Source organism: Oncorhynchus tshawytscha, linkage group LG03 (genome assembly GCF_018296145.1).
Source record: "Oncorhynchus tshawytscha isolate Ot180627B linkage group LG03, Otsh_v2.0, whole genome shotgun sequence".
Lineage (NCBI taxonomy): Eukaryota > Metazoa > Chordata > Actinopteri > Salmoniformes > Salmonidae > Oncorhynchus > Oncorhynchus tshawytscha.
In genome coordinates, this window is record NC_056431.1 from 51,701,166 (window position 1) to 51,718,624 (window position 17,459).

The 17,459-nt window shown below is 46.2% G+C and overlaps 1 protein-coding gene across 1 annotated transcript in view; it reads right to left on the minus strand.

Moving 5' to 3' along the window:
- LOC112238587 (solute carrier family 49 member 4) overlaps window positions 1-17,459 on the minus strand; it is a 65,399-nt gene that overhangs the window by 5,887 nt on the left and 42,053 nt on the right. Inside the window, exons 7-8 of the mRNA XM_024407154.2 lie at window positions 10,032-10,159; window positions 7,532-7,714 (exon numbers count right to left, since the gene is read on the minus strand). Of these exons, the coding sequence (XP_024262922.1) occupies window positions 7,532-7,714; window positions 10,032-10,159 (311 nt within the window). The remainder of the gene's footprint in view (window positions 1-7,531; window positions 7,715-10,031; window positions 10,160-17,459) is intronic.

A 17,459-nucleotide genomic window follows, 5' to 3' on the forward strand; every position in this document is an offset into this window, starting at 1 on the left:
AGAGCACAGTGGACAGAGAGAACATCTGTGGGTCCAGAACACAGTGGACAGAGAGAGCGAGAACATCTGTGGGTCCAGAGCACAGTGGACAGAGAGAACATCTGTGGGTCCAGAACACAGTGGACAGAGAGAGCAAGAACATCTGTGGGTCCAGAGCACAGTGGACAGAGAGAGAACATCTGTGGGCCCAGAGCACAGTGGACAGAGAGAGAACATATGTGGTTCCAGAGCACAGTGGACAGAGAGAGCGAGAACATCTGTGGATCCAGAACACAGTGGACAGAGAGAGAGAACATCTGTGGGTCCAGAACACAGTGGACAGAGAGCAAAAACATCTGTGGGTTCAGAACACAGTGGACAGAGAGAACATCTGTGGGTCCAGAACACAGTGGACAGAGAGAACATCTGTGGGTCCAGAACACAGTGGACAGAGAGCAAAAACATCTGTGGGTTCAGAACACAGTGGACAGAGAGAACATATGTGGGTCCAGAGCACAGTGGACAGAGAGTGAAAACATCTGTGGGTCCAGAACACAGTGGACAGAGAGAACATCTGTGGGTCCAGAACACAGTGGACAGAGAGAGCAAGAACATCTGTGGGTCCAGAGCACAGTGGACAGAGAGAACATCTGTGGGTCCAGAACACAGTGGACAGAGAGAGAATATCTGTGTGTCCAGAACACAGTGGACAGAGAGAGAACATCTGTGGGTCCAGAGCACAGTGGACAGAGAGAACATCTGTGGGTCCAGAACACAGTGGACAGAGAGAACATCTGTGGGTTCAGAACACAGTGGACAGAGACAGAGAACATCTGTGGGTCCAGAACACAGTCGACAGAGAGAGAGACAGAGACAGAGAGAGAGAGAGAGAACATCTATGGGTCCAGAGCACAGTGGACAGAGAGAGCGAGAACATCTGTGGGTCCAGAACACAGTGGACAGAGAGAACATCTGTGGGTCCAGAACACAGTGGACAGAGAGAGCAAGAACATCTGTGGGTCCAGAGCACAGTGGACAGAGAGAACATCTGTGGGTCCAGAACACAGTGGACAGAGAGAGCAAGAACATCTGTGGGTCCAGAGCACAGTGGACAGAGAGAACATCTGTGGGTCCAGAACACAGTGGACAGAGAGAGAATATCTGTGTGTCCAGAACACAGTGGACAGAGAGAGAACATCTGTGGGTCCAGAGCACAGTGGACAGAGAGAACATCTGTGGGTCCAGAACACAGTGGACAGAGAGAACATCTGTGGGTTCAGAACACAGTGGACAGAGACAGAGAACATCTGTGGGTCCAGAACACAGTGACAGAGAGAGAGACAGAGACAGAGAGAGAGAGAGAGAACATCTATGGGTCCAGAGCACAGTGGACAGAGAGAGCGAGAACATCTGTGGGTCCAGAACACAGTGGACAGAGAGAACATCTGTGGGTCCAGAACACAGTGGACAGAGAGAGCAAGAACATCTGTGGGTCCAGAGCACAGTGGACAGAGAGAACATCTGTGGGTCCAGAACACAGTGGACAGAGAGAGCGAGAACATCTGTGGGTCCAGAGCACAGTGGACAGAGAGAACATCTGTGGGTCCAGAACACAGTGGACAGAGAGAGCAAGAACATCTGTGGGTCCAGAGCACAGTGGACAGAGAGAGAACATCTGTGGGCCCAGAGCACAGTGGACAGAGAGAGAACATATGTGGGTCCAGAGCACAGTGGACAGAGAGAGCGAGAACATCTGTGGATCCAGAACACAGTGGACAGAGAGAGAGAACATCTGTGGGTCCAGAACACAGTGGACAGAGAGCAAAAACATCTGTGGGTTCAGAACACAGTGGACAGAGAGAACATCTGTGGGTCCAGAACACAGTGGACAGAGAGAACATCTGTGGGTCCAGAACACAGTGGACAGAGAGCAAAAACATCTGTGGGTTCAGAACACAGTGGACAGAGAGAACATATGTGGGTCCAGAGCACAGTGGACAGAGAGTGAAAACATCTGTGGGTCCAGAACACAGTGGACAGAGAGAACATCTGTGGGTCCAGAACACAGTGGACAGAGAGAGCAAGAACATCTGTGGGTCCAGAGCACAGTGGACAGAGAGAACATCTGTGGGTCCAGAACACAGTGGACAGAGAGAGAATATCTGTGTGTCCAGAACACAGTGGACAGAGAGAGAACATCTGTGGGTCCAGAGCACAGTGGACAGAGAGAACATCTGTGGGTCCAGAACACAGTGGACAGAGAGAACATCTGTGGGTTCAGAACACAGTGGACAGAGACAGAGAACATCTGTGGGTCCAGAACACAGTCGACAGAGAGAGAGACAGAGACAGAGAGAGAGAACATCTATGGGTCCAGAGCACAGTGGACAGAGAGAGAACATCTGTGGGTCCAGAGCACAGTGGACAGAGAGAGCGAGAACATCTGTGGGTCCAGAACACAGTGGACAGAGAGAACATCTGTGGGTCCAGAACACAGTGGACAGAGAGAGCAAGAACATCTGTGGGTCCAGAGCACAGTGGACAGAGAGAACATCTGTGGGTCCAGAACACAGTGGACAGAGAGAGCGAGAACATCTGTGGGTCCAGAGCACAGTGGACAGAGAGAACATCTGTGGGTCCAGAGCACAGTGGACAGAGAGAGAACATCTGTGGGTCCAGAGCACAGTGGACAGAGAGAGCGAGAACATCTGTGGGTCCAGAACACAGTGGACAGAGAGAGAGAACATCTGTGGGTCCAGAACACAGTGGACAGAGAGAGAGAACATCTGTGGGTCCAGAACACAGTGGACAGAGAGCAAAAACATCTGTGGGTCCAGAACACAGTGGACAGAGAGCAAAAACATCTGTGGGTCCAGAGCCCAGTGGATAGAGAGAGACAGAGAGAACATATGTGGGTCCAGAGCACAGTGGACAGAGAACGAAAACATCTGTGGGTCCAGAACACAGTGGACAGAGAGAACATCTGTGGGTCCAGAACACAGTGGACAGAGAGAGAATATCTGTGTGTCCAGAACACAGTGGACAGAGAGAGAACATCTGTGGGTCCAGAACACAGTCGACAGAGAGAGAGACAGAGACAGAGAGAGAGAGAGAGAGAGAACATCTGTGGGTCCAGAGCACAGTGGGCAGAGAGAGAGACAGAGAGAGAAAACATCTGTGGGTCCAGAGCACAGTGGACAGAGAGAGAACATCTGCGGGTCCAGAGCACAGTGGACAGAGAGAGCGAGAACATCTGTGGGTCCAGAACACAGTGGACAGAGAGAGAGACAGAGACAGAGAGAGAGAGAGAGAGAACATCTGTGGGTCCAGAGCCCAGTGGACAGAGAGAGAGAACATCTGTGGGTCCAGAGCACAGTGGACAGAGAGCGAGACAGAGAGAGAGAACATCTGTGGGTCCAGAGCACAGTGGACAGAGAGCGAGAGAACATCTGTGGGTCCAGAACACAGTGGACAGAGAGAGAGAGAGAGAGAGAAAGAACATATGTGGGTCCAGAGCACAGTGGAAGACAAAAGAAGAAGTGAAAAGGTGAAGGACGTTCCATTGTGCAGAAGCACAGCCATTAATCAAGTTAGCTCAGTAACCTGTTGTCTGTTGGTGTGGAGTCCCGTTTACGGAGTTGTGTTTCTCTGACTGTGTTGTCACCACAACCCGCCTGCCCCTGATTCATCCATTTAGATTGGAGATTAAGAGAGGAGAGATATGTGAACAGGTGTAGAGTCTGAATGAATGCTAATGTGTCTTTGTATGCTTACCAACAAGTATTTGTTTGTGAAGATGGGGCTAAGTGGCTTGTGCGGTCATGGTCCCTCTGACATCGTCAGTGAGGAGTGGTGGGCTGTACTGTGTAGAAAGTTGCTTGAACAGCAATACACAGGGGAATAGGAGTGGACTGAATCTATTTCCCTTTCTGTACATTCATAATGAAAGAGCCTCTGGGGAGAGATACGCTGATGCAGGCTATCATAGCTCCAGTAGCTCAGTGATAATACCCAACTGACAGTTAGAAAGGACAATTGAAATGATGTTTTCACTTCTCCCTCTGGCTATATTGACGCCTCACCCTGCGCCCTGGGACATCAGCCAAAGCCGCTTATCATACCAGAATTATTCCTAATTGTCGCCGATAATGCCGCGTTTTAAAATGGATGTAGCTTTTCAGAGCTGGTTAAATGTCTTCTCACTTTACATAGCTGTTTTTTTTAGGGGAATGGAGCTGGCTGACTGGCTGACTGGCTGGCTGGCTGACTGACTGACATTAGCCAGAAATAAATGAAATGAAATCATAAAACGTTCAATGAAACAAAATGAGAATAATTATTTTCTATTACTGTCAGAATGTTGCGACTGGGTGGGTAGACATTAAGACTGTTTAATATGACTGTGTGTTCCTAATAGGGTGTGTTTGATTACACTGTCAACTGTTCCCACGACGATCCTTCAAAAACATCCCAGAAATAAAAGTGCAACTGCAAAACAAAAGGCTTGTTAATGATCAACGTGGCGCTACAGTCTGACGCCTCCATAACATTCACAAAAGGTTAGGAATTACAGATATGCCAAATAACATGTTATTCATCTCATAGTGTTGTACTTCAAGACAAACACAGCAAAGTTTGACAAAAAACTAAGTTTAAAACAAAAAGAAAAGCGGCAATTATTTTCGGTCTGTTTCCCTCGTAGAAGTCTTGGCAACAAACACAACGATATAGCTGCCTATCCCACACAAACGCTAACTCCTCCACATAGACGAGGAATCTTTGACTCTACACTTCACAATAAGGCTCCCTACTTTGTATTCCACCCACCTCTCCATAGCTAAATCACAAACACAGAGACGATGAAATCTAAAGTACCATCAGCTGTAGCTGTATGCATTCATATGGCCAATGTTATCTCCATTCGTGTTTTCAGACAGATTCAGTCCTATATAGAGCAAAGGGTGCCATTTGGGAGGCACCCTGAAATACCCTGCTGGAATAGAAGGAAGTTGGGACCCGCTGAGCCGAGACCCTAGCAACCCTTCAATATTAAAACAATATGTATAAAAATATATTTTTTAAAGAAGTTAAAGCATTGATACTTCAGAATTTGTTCTTTTGGCAGTGAGCAGCGAATGGAAATTTTAAATCAACTGTAACCAACAAATAAATGAACATCTTTGAGGCTGAGATTGCCAATTTAAAATGAAGGATGGAGCGGGGTTGATTTTGAAAAGGCAAAGATTTATATGGAATTCTTCTGCTTTTAATTCCACACCACCGCATATGCCACATTGATTACTGTATAAGGCTGAAATGAATGAAGGATGAATTAGAGGTAAAAAACAAAATATTGTAGCCCTATCATACAGTGGAGGCTGCTGAGGGGAGGATGGCTCATAATAATGGCTGGAACAGAGCAAACGGAATGGCATCAAACCACGTGTTCGATGCATTTGATACCATTCCACTCCAACCATTACCACAAGCCCATCCTCCCCAATGAAGGTGCGACCAACCTCCTGTGCTATCATACGGTCCTATTCCTTACAAGTTTTGTGGTGGTTGAATGTTATCCTCCGTTCATCCACATTGGTTGATAAACAGGACAGAGACAACAGGAACTGGATTTAGTCGTAGTTGTCCCCCGCCAATGAAATCGAAAAGGGGACTGTGGATACGTCTCCGTCCATTAGTACGTTTGTACGTTCGTCACACACAATATCTCAGACAGCACTGGCCCGATTTTGACGAAACTTGGGTGAATGATGTGTCTTGCCATATAGAGCCAATATTTACAAATTTGCTAAATTCATGAGGGACAACATGTTTACTATTACTTTTTAATAAGTTGTCTCAAATACATGTAAACCAATGGTCTAAATTCCTATAGGGACATGTACATATATTAATTGTTCCTAACACTGATTCCTGAGGAACACCAACTGCTCTACTTTTATAGGGCCGAGCTACTGGCAGTCATCAAGAGGGTCCAGTTCTCACAGGAATACCACAGGATTCTGAACTCAAGATGTCTTGGGCCCTTAACTATAGATCTCAGACCAGTCTCAGCTGGGTATAGTCTCTGAGCATCACTCAGTGCAGAAGAGAGGGAGTGAGAGACCCAACGGTAACATAAACCACACTACTGCCTATAACCACAACAGGGTTATATTTTAAAAGCTAAAGCTGCGCCAAAGCGCTCTCATCTCAGTTTAATCTCCTGGGTGTCAGAGGGAAAGAGGGTAGGAAGCCGCCAACACTGTTCCCTTCACAGTTCCCACCATATGGGCAGCATCCAGCACACAGACCCCTCTGTACACATCCACCAAGATGTCATCAACCACCACCACCAACAACTAGAAGAGAAAAAGGTATACTTTGAGGCCTGTGTCCGTTTGCTGATCCTACAGTACATACATCTCCATCTGACACAGCCTGGCTATTGACAGTCGACACTTTGTCTACCTCCCAAATAGCACCCTATTACAGTGCACCACTCTGGGGAACCAGCCAGACTGTACACCCCCTGTACTCTGGGGAACCAGCCAGACTGTACACCCCCTGTACTCTGGTGGACGAGCCAGACTGTACACCCCCTGTACTCTGGGGGACCCGCCAGACTGTACACCCCCTGTACTCTGGGGGACCCAGTGAATCTCACAAATAGTAATCCAGTTCGCACAAATATGTGTACGTATATATTCTGTCTATTTACTCAAAAGGGTTTGAGGGGGATTGCTGTCAAGTTCTAGAAGCATTATTCATCATTCCACCTGAGTGGCTTTGTGATTAGCCTTTACTGAAAGGTTAGACAATCAGACAAAGAAGAGCTCTGCAAACAGAATGTAGCTCAGCCAACAGAGGAGAGAAACAGAGGTTTCTTCCCAAGTGACACCATAGTCCCTTCATAGTGCACTATTTTTGACCATGGCGGCAGGGTTGCCATGGCGGCAGGGTTGCAAGTTCAAACCCCCGAGCTGACAAGGTACAAATCTGTCGTTCTGCCCCTGAACAGGCAGTTAACCCACTGTTCCTAGGCCGTCATTGAAAATAAGAATTTGTTCTTAACTGACTTGCCTAGTTAAATAAAGTTTTTTTTTTTAAATGGCCTGGTGAAAAGCAGTACACTATGAAGGAAATTGTGTGCCATTTGGGATGCACCCACAGAGAGGAGGCCTGATGCTTCGGATCCACTGACTTTATATTTCTACAGGTTCCAGACCTGCTCCTGGAGCCTGTAGAAATGGAGAAATGGGAGAAATAGAGGTAGAGATAGTCTGTCCTCTGTCCTCTACTTACAAATGATACATGAACCTCCACTAGACCAAGACAATGAATACCAGGCTGGGAGAGATAAAACATTTTTTACAATTATTATTAACAAAATAAATATTATATCTTAAAAAGTCTGGGAATCTAATTCTAATTCTTATATCTATTTGACCTTTTGACCTGGATGTAAATCTGACCTACTGCTCTAGAGCTCTCTCCTATCCACTTCTTTCTCTTCCATCTTGTGTTGTAGCTGTACTCTACCCGTCAGTCTTACCTGTGCTGTAGAAGGTGAGGAAGAAGAGGAGGCAGCCGGTGACCAGGTTACCGAGGAAGGTGACCACGCCACAGGTGATGCCCTCTGGCACGGGGTACACGGTCTCGATGAAGAGCTCAAAGAAGATGGGCACACTACTGTTGATGAAGATGCCCACCAGGATACAGGAGGTGTAAAGAGTAGCTGAGGGGAAGAGGGGAGGGGGTTTAATCAATCAATCATCACATTTTATAAAGCAGAGGACAGGGATTCATGGGTTAACCAATCAAATGTGAGCCCTTTTTTACATATGCCACTTTAACTAGTATGAGATGACACTAGTCTAGTGTGACCATGAGAACAGTGTCACCATGAGAAGGCCTCAAAGTTCTCATTGTTACATATCAAAGCTTACTCATAATGTCATTCCAGCTAAGACAATGGTGGTTCAACAGTGGGTGGTGGATGGAGGGAAAAACACAGGCAAAACCACCTGCTGTGCAGCTTGTGTTTTCATGAGATTGACTACAGTTAGTTATTCTCAGGGCACAGGCAAATTGCGTTGGTAAGTGCCATATGCTGCTGGCCGATTCCCCCAGTGTGTGTTTGTATGTGTGTACGGGTGCCTGTGTGTGTGTGTGTGTGTGTGTGCATCTCAACTAGTGTGCGTGCGCACACGCGTGTGTCCCCAATTTGCTTGCACGCATGTGTGTGTGTATGTGTGCTCACAGTATCTGTGCGTGTGTCCGTGCTTGTGTGCCTGTGTGCCTTGGCCACCACTGATCGAGGTCTCAGCTGCTCTGAGGCCGAGCCCGGGGGCCCTGGGCTGGGAGAGGAGATTAAGCCATCACCGTGGAGCAGAGCATTTCTACATTCCAAATGGCACCCTATTCCCTATACAGGGCACTACTTTTGACCAAAGTACTATGGTAGTGCACTATATAAGGAATAGGGTACCATTTGGGACAGATCATGGCTCAGTCTCCTCCGTCTCCTTTATCACTGCAGATTGGGCCAAATCAACTCCTCATTAGCCAGCACCGCTCTAAATCACATTGCTGCCTCAGAGGACCCAGCCTGCCTGCCTGCCGCTGTCACAGAGAAACTGAGGCGATGCCACTGCACCGACGACACAGGCATCAAATCCTGAATGAATATCCCCTCTTCCCTCTCATCACCCCTTTGTTCAACCACCCCCGTCCTGCTCTAAGACAGGCTGGTATCAAACACAGACAACCTCTAGTGTCCCACGGCTGCTCTGTTCCTCCCACTCTGTCTCAGTCTCTCCCCGGTTGTAGCTAGTTGATCCCCAGGGGATGGTGCTGCTTCATCGCAACATTTTAGACTTTTCCAGTAGGGGAAGTATTGTAGTAGAACCATGAAGAATGTGTCCAAGGGAAACCCCACGCTGTCAGCGAATACCGTAAAAAATTTTTGGACCCCCTTATTTATCTCCCAATTTTAATTACGATCTTTTCTCATCGCTGCAACTCCCCAACGAGCTCAAGAGAGGCGAAGGTGGAGTCATGCGTCCTCTGAAACATGACCTGCCTAACTGCGCTCTTTAAACACCCGCCAGCTTAACCCAGAACCCAGCTGCACCAATGTGTCGGAGGAAACACCGTTCAAATGGCTACCGGGGTCAGCCTGCAGACACCTGGCCCACCACAAGGAGTCGCTAGGGCACGATGAGCGAAGTAAAGCCCCCTCCGCCAAACATTCCCGTCACCCGGACGATGCTGGGCCAAATATGCCACGGCCGGTTGTGGCACAGCCCAGGAATGATCCCGGGTTTATAGTAACGTCTCTAGCACTGCGATGCAGTGCCTTAGACCGCTGCGCCACTCGGGAGCGGATCCAGCAAATCACTATTACATGAATGATAATAGACGTTGTTGAAGAACAAAACCAGTGAAGTTGTGTAAAAAAGACACATTACTATTAATTTAATAAGTGCGCAAGCTAAGGATTTCAAAAAAGGGATAACAAAGAGAGGTGTGTAATGTGGAAGAGGCTCCTACCAGAGCTATGTATATTACCACCCATGCACAGTACACCAGATGGATGGGCAATCCTGGGGTCTGTTAGCTTGGCACTGTCAGCCAGTAGCGAGAGGATTGAAAAAAATACTGATGACAAGCATGAAAATGATGATAGATGAGAATGCTAGAGCTGGTGAATGTGAAGTTCATGTGTTTGTTTGTTTCAAGGGAATCTGCTAATGTGCTACTGCAACGCAGTCCATATCTGCCCTGAGATTGGAGGGTTGGAATTCCATCCCCGGCCGAGTCATACCAAAGACTGTACAAATGGGCACGATGCATCTATTCTTGGCCCTGCGATAAACAAGAGTCTTGTCCAGGCGGTGTACTTGTACATCAATCTGCCTTGCTTTACTCAGTCAATGCGTCCCTTCCTAAATCTAAAGGACAACTCTGCTATTGAAGTATCCATTGTGGCTCTATTGAAATATTCATTGTGGCTCTAGGATTCTCTGGAAACCATGCTCTACTAGGCCTACCTGCAGTGGAGGGTAGGTGTGTGAGCCTGGTCAGGCAGGTTAATGTGAACCAGGTGGAGGCCAGGGAAGCACCAGCCATCATCAGGACCAGGATGAGCTTCAGCATGCCCCGGATAGAATCTGAAAACCTGGGGAGAGACAGAGATGGAGGTAGTAAACCTGGAGAGAGACAGAGATGGAGGTATTAAACCTGGAGAGACAGAGATGGAGGTAGTAAACCTGGGGAGAGACAGAGATGGAGGTAGTAAACCTGGAGAGAGACAGAGATGGAGGTAGTAAACCTGGAGAGAGACAGAGATGGAGGTAGTAAACCTGGAGAGAGACAGAGATGGAGGTAGTAAACCTGGAGAGAGACAGAGATGGAGGTAGTAAACCTGGAGAGAGACAGAGATGGAGGTAGTAAACCTGGAGAGAGACAGAGATGGAGGTGGTAAACCTGGAGAGAGACAGAGATGGAGGTAGTAAACCTGGAGAGAGACAGAGATGGAGGTATTAAACCTGGAGAGACAGAGATGGAGGTAGTAAACCTGGAGAGAGACAGAGATTGAGGTAGTAAACCTGGAGAGAGACAGAGATGGAGGTAGTAAACCTGGGGAGAGACAGAGATGGAGGTGGTAAACCTGGAGAGAGACAGAGATGGAGGTAGTAAACCTGGGAGAGAGACAGAGATGGAGGTAGTAAACCTGGGGAGAGACAGAGATGGAGGTAGTAAACCTGGAGAGAGACAGAGATGGAGGTAGTAAACCTGGAGAGAGACAGAGATGGAGGTAGTAAACCTGGAGAGAGACAGAGAGGAGGTGGTAAACCTGGGGAGAGACAGAGATGGAGGTGGTAAACCTGGAGAGAGACAGAGATGGAGGTAGTAAACCTGGAGAGAGACAGAGATTGAGGTAGTAAACCTGGGGAGAGACAGAGATGGAGGTGGTAAACCTGGAGAGAGACAGAGATGGAGGTAGTAAACCTGGAGAGAGACAGAGATGGAGGTAGTAAACCTGGAGAGAGACAGAGATGGAGGTAGTAAACCTGGAAAGAGACAGAGATTGAGGTAGTAAACCTGGAGAGAGACAGAGATGGAGGTAGTAAACCTGGGGAGAGACAGAGATGGAGGTAGTAAACCTGGAGAGAGACAGAGATGGAGGTAGTAAACCTGGAGAGAGACAGAGATGGAGGTAGTAAACCTGGAGAGAGACAGAGATGGAGGTGGTAAACCTGGGGAGAGACAGAGATGGAGGTAGTAAACCTGGAGAGAGACAGAGATGGAGGTAGTAAACCTGGAGAGAGACAGAGATGGAGGTAGTAAACCTGGAGAGAGACAGAGATTGAGGTAGTAAACCTGGAGAGAGACAGAGATGGAGGTAGTAAACCTGGAGAGAGACAGAGATGGAGGTAGTAAACCTGGAGAGAGACAGAGATGGAGGTAGTAAACCTGGAGAGAGACAGAGATTGAGGTAGTAAACCTGGAGAGAGACAGAGATGGAGGTAGTAAACCTGGAGAGAGACAGAGATGGAGGTAGTAAACCTGGAAAGAGACAGAGATGGAGGTAGTAAACCTGAAGCACACAGATAGAACCAGGATTGTTTTTAAACAACAACAAAACAACAACTGAAACGTGTACAACATTGCCTAATTTGGTATGTTTAAAAAAATGGCTTAAAGGAAAACTCTACTCAAAAACTATATTTTGGTATTTTCTTCCACTGTTGGAAGTCCAACACTGTAGTCCACTGTTGATACGGTCCCAAAATGTTTTGCATGTCAGGAGTTTAAGATATTGGACTTTCAAGAAGCAATGTGTCACCCGCCATTTCATCATGATGATGCAAATCATGACATGCTTCAAACCACAACAAAGAGTGTAAACAAGTCTCAGGGTGACTTATGTGCCTCCATGTCACCATCGATAAAAGGGAAGCAGTCATGGTGTCAGGAGAATGTAGCTGTCCCTGGGTTACAACTGGTGACAGCTTACAGCGATACACCATGATATGAGTTGATGTAATTTAGATCACCTGTGACTGTGAAGCAAGCAGGCAGATCTTTGATGTCTGCTACTCCCTATCCATCCAGACACGCTAAACAAAGCCTTGTGTTTTAGCGTTCAAAATCAAATCAAATTGTATTTGTCACTTGCGCCGAATACAAACAGGTATAGATAGACCTTACAGTGAAATACTTACTTACAAGCCCTAACCAACAATGCAGTTAACACCCCCCCCCCCAAAAAAAAAATAAGAATATGAAATAAAATAAACAAAATAATTAAAGAGTAGCAGTAAAATAACAATAGCGAGGCAATATACAGGGGGTACCGGTACAGAGTCAATGTGCGGGGGGCACAGGTTAGTCGAGATAGTCAAGGTAATATGTACATGTACACTACTGTTCAAAAGTTGTGTCACTTAGAAATGTCCTTGTTTTTGAAAGAAAAGCTATTTTTTGTCCATTAAAATAACATCAAATTGATTAGAAATACAGTGTAGACACTGTTAATGTTGCATCCTGGAGTCGTCTCTTCACTATTGACTTTGAGACTGGTGTTTTGCGGGTACTATTTAATGAAGCTGCCAATTGAGGACTTGTGAGGCGTCTGTTTCTCTAACTAGACACTTTAATGTACTTGTCCTCTTGCTCAGTTGTGCCCTGGGGCCACCCGCTCCTCTTTCTATTCTGGTTAGAGCCAGTTTGCGCAATTCTGTGAAGGGAGTAGTACACAGTGTTGTACGAGATCTTCAGTTTCTTGGTAATTTCTCGCACGGAATAGCCTGCATTTCTCAGGATAAGATTAGACTGACGAGTTTCAGAAGAAAGTTCTTTGTTTCTAGCCATTTTGAGCCTGTTATCGAATCCACAAATGCTGATGCTCCAGATACTCAACTAGTCTAAAGAAGGCCAGTTTTATTGCTTCTTCAACCAGGACAGTTTTCAGCTGTGCTAACATGATTGCCAGTTTTCTAATGATCAATTAGCCTTTTAAAATGATAAAAGGCTAATTGGATTAGCTAATACAATGTGCCATTGGAACACAGGAGTGATGGTTGCTGATAATGGGCCTCTGTACGCCTATGTAGATATTCCCTAAAAGAAATCTGCAGTTCCCAGCTACAAGTCATTTACAACATTAACAGTGTCTACACTGTATTTCTGATCAATTTGATATCATTTTAAATGGACAAAAAAATGTGCATTTCTTTCAAAAACAAGGACATTTCTAAGTGACCCTAAACTTTTGAACAGTAGCGTAGGTAGAGTTATTAAAGTGACTATGCATAGATAATAACAGAGAGTAGCAGCAGTGAGGAGGGAGAGGGGGCAATTAGTCTGGGTAGCCATTTAATTAGATGTTCCTCTCTCAACATGTGTTGAACTATCCCTCCTGACAAGCAGGCTTGGGCAATATATAGTTTATTATATATAGTTTATTATATATAGTTTATTATATATAGTTTATTATATATAGTTTATTAAATATCGATGGTATGATTTTCAATAGCGTAAACACATTGTTTTATTGTAAATTGTTTTGGGGTTGAGGGCAACCCCACATGGCGAGGGCTGCGTGCTACGTCACTGATGAACTGTAAGTTAAGTATAACTATAAGATGTGTCAAATGATATCAAACTCAGGGCTCCAGCTATGCATTTAGTTTGCTATGGAAGTGGCTAGATGTCAATATCAAGCTTCTTGGTTACAGCAGAGATTTCTAATCCCCTCTTGGATCAAGATCCCTGTTGACAATATATATATATATTTTTAAATAGTGTTAGTAAGTTTTAGAAATAGTGTTTGTCCCTTGTACTGTATGCACTTCTGGTAACACTGTATACCCCGGTATGGTACAGAAATACAGAAAATATGGATACTGTCCAACCTTACTGACAAGGTTTACTCCTGGACTGACAAGGTTTACTCCTGGACTGACAAGGTTTACTCCTAACTGTCCGACATCGCACATATTGAAGCTTGTAGTGGAAAGACACTAATTGCCTTTGTTTTGTTGTGCTCAGACAAGATGCTTCAGAAAAATTGTTCAACCCAACAAAGAACTATTTGTGAAAAAACACCCGCAGGAAATGTTGAATTTGTCAAACAGTCTCTCAGAGTTCAATAAAACTGTAGCAGGGGAACATAAGGGAAATCCGTTTTGGACAGCCTCACAGACAACAAAACTATTTAACTTCAAACCATTTATTTTTGCACTGGCTGTGGTGTGTGGCTAGGAACCATATGTCACTCAGACTGTCTGATAGTATGACCCCCATAGTGTTCTGTCTGAGTGAAGAATACATCTAGGATCGACTTTCTATTCATGAATGGACAGAGCAGTCTGCCTAACATGCTATAATGTACCTTTTGGAAGAAAACACAACAGGGATGCTGGGCCATGGAAGGAGGTGCTTTGGCAGGGACAGGCAAGTACTGCCCAGCCCAGTCTGCTCTCTCATTCCCCAGCCAAAGCCAGCCTCTGCTCCTACCCATCTGCCACTAGCTCCAACTCTCCCCTGGCTGTGCCAGAGACTACAGCCCTGCACCTACCCAGTCAACCCCTCTCCTCTCTGGGTAGAGGACCACAGCTAAGTCCTCTACCCAAACAGCACCAGTATCCTATTATATACACCTCCTACACCCAGCCAAACCCTTGTCTCACTGGGTAGAGGAGCACAGTTAATGGTCCCCTACACCCGTGGTTCCCAAACCTCTCCTCAGGGACCCGCAGCCATTCCATGTATTTGATCTATTCCAGAGCTAGCACACCTGATTCAACGTGTCATCTATCATCAAACCATTGTCTAGGTAAGCCAGGTGAGTTAGTTCGGGGCTATTACAAAATAGTGAAATGTCTGGGGTCCCTGAGGAGAGGTTTGAGAACCACTACCCTACCCTACACCACCACCAGTATCATAATTACTATCACCCCTCTCACATCTAATTTGTTTACTGACATCTGCAATAAATGCAGCATGCATCTAAGTAGTATATTTCAAGACTCCTTTATGCCCTACAATGTCAGCTGACAAGACTGGAGCATACTGTACGCCTATCTTGCTGTGAGGTAATGTCTAAATTAAAAGCACATCAATAACAGTTGTGTCAGATTTATTGGCTAGAAGATAGTGACGCTTAAATCTCCTCTGGCATCAGATTTCATTTTGTGCATTCTCCTCTGGCTAACTGCAGGAATAATTCAATTCTTATTCCATTTGATATTATCATTATTAGGTCTATTTGTCTCCATTCTGTGCCAAGACAAGGGCATGTATTGAATGAACAAACCAGTCTGATAGATGGCAGTAATGATATCACTGACAGACAACGGCCAAAACAAATTCAGTTATTTCCATTTTCCATTTTAAATATCTTGTTTACCCCTCGTTTATCTAAGATAAATACCTGATCATCTCTCAGGTCTCTAGTGGCAGTTAATGTGGTTAAAAACTCTTCCACCTCCCTCCCTCCCTCCCTCCTCCCTGCCTCCCTGCCTCCCTGCCTCCCTCCCTCCTCCCTCCCTGCCTCCCTCCCTCCCTCCTCCCTGCCTCCCTCCCTGCCTCTCTTCCCCCCTGCATCCCTCCCAATGCCTCTCCTCAGGTTGATAATGGGACTTGGCTTATAATGGTGGGGATAATGTTTAACAAAGGATAATGGGAGGTGGTTATTATTATTAATTTCCACCAGCTCTGTTCTGTTCCAGGTATGGTCTTAAAGCAGCATTTTCACCCCGACCACAAGCTGCTGGCCGACAATTAAAAGGCGCAGGCTCATTTGTCAAACGTGTCTCTGACGCACGACGCACACACAGACACAGACAGACACAGACAGACAGACACAGACAGACACACCTCTGAGCACCTGTCGCTAATTGCCCCCACAGTGACAAATACTGCCATCCATCTAGTGGTGGGCGCATCTCAGGGGGAAGAAAAATTAGGAATGTGTGTGTGTTGGGGAGTGAGTGTTTGTTTGGCTGTCACAAAGCCCTCCCGGGAAGCAAACCACTTAGTATTTGCAACCATAACACCTGCAGCAAAAGTTCTTGAATGTCTGCTGCCTGTGGCAAGCTGCTCTCTGATGTGTGTGTGGAGTAAGGTGAGACAGAGGTGTGTTATAACTTACGTTCAGGCACGAGAGTGTGTGTGTGGGTGTGTGCGTGGGTGTGTGTGCTCTGTACTGTAACTCAGCAGCTCCATCAACACCAAATCGTCAGGCAAATGATCATTAATGGTTCCACAAAGGTCCCAGTACTATAGAGGTAAACAGGGGCATCTGCTACTGCGCTTCCCAAACACAACACATCACCAATCACAGCAAAACCCAAACAAACACATACATGGAACGCAACCCCACCCGAAGCACCGCTCTGCTCAGATCAGCTCCCCAAGCTAACCGCCAACAGACGCCAAATTAAGTCAGACGTGAGAAGGAAGCCAATCAATTGGCTGACTGAGACTCTTTAATGAGTTAGTTTCTGTTTCTCTGCCATGACATCAACATCTACTGAGGCTGCAAACCTTACCCAACCCTGATTAACCGTGGATCTATAGTTAACACACAATAGTTTGTTAGATAGCTCCAGTCCACTCCAGCCTATACCAAGAACAGAACAGTTCCATGAATCAAGGCTGGAGTTATGGCCTAGTTTTCCAAATTAAAGAGTTGTGAGACTTTGGCCCTGCCTGGAAGTGCTGATTGGACCGGGCGATGAGCATATACATGTCAGCTGGACAACGGATCCATTCCTTTTGCAGAGTCCACAGATTGGGGCCTACGGTGTGTCAGTCTATCCATCAGCTAGAGAGATGTGGCCCATTGCATTAGCATTCACTTACTCACCTCCGTCTATCACAACAACCATGGATTTAATACACTAAGAGAGATGGAGGGAAGGAGTGGATAAGGTGAGCTAAGGGGTTTGAGACGGCGGGCGCATCCCAAATTGCACCCTTTTCCCTATGTAATGGACAACTTTTGACCAGAGCTCATAGACATTTAGGACACACCCTGAGACTCCTACCCCCCTCCAATACCACTAAACACAGTAATGTTTCAAGAAAGTGAGCGAATCAGACTGGAATGCAGCATAAGCAGACAGAGTAATAGACTCATTTATTCTTGTGAACATGCTTAGTAATGGGTTTCTAGTTGCTAATCTTGTTGACAGGCCTTGGAGGCAGAGCCAAAGCTATTACGACCAAACATGGGCTGTGTATTTTCATGCATACTTAATCTGAAGATACTAAGCGAGTGTATGGAGTTCACGATAAATGCTTATCCTCCAATTTGACGGCTCACCTGGTCCAAGGAGATGGTTTAGGACTGAAATGATGAGACAGGCTTATTAATGGGAGGATCTCTCCTCACACATCGCTGAACGAGAGCTAGCTGTTGGTAGTCAGGCTTAGTCCAAGCCCAGCCTACCTTCAGACTGTACTGG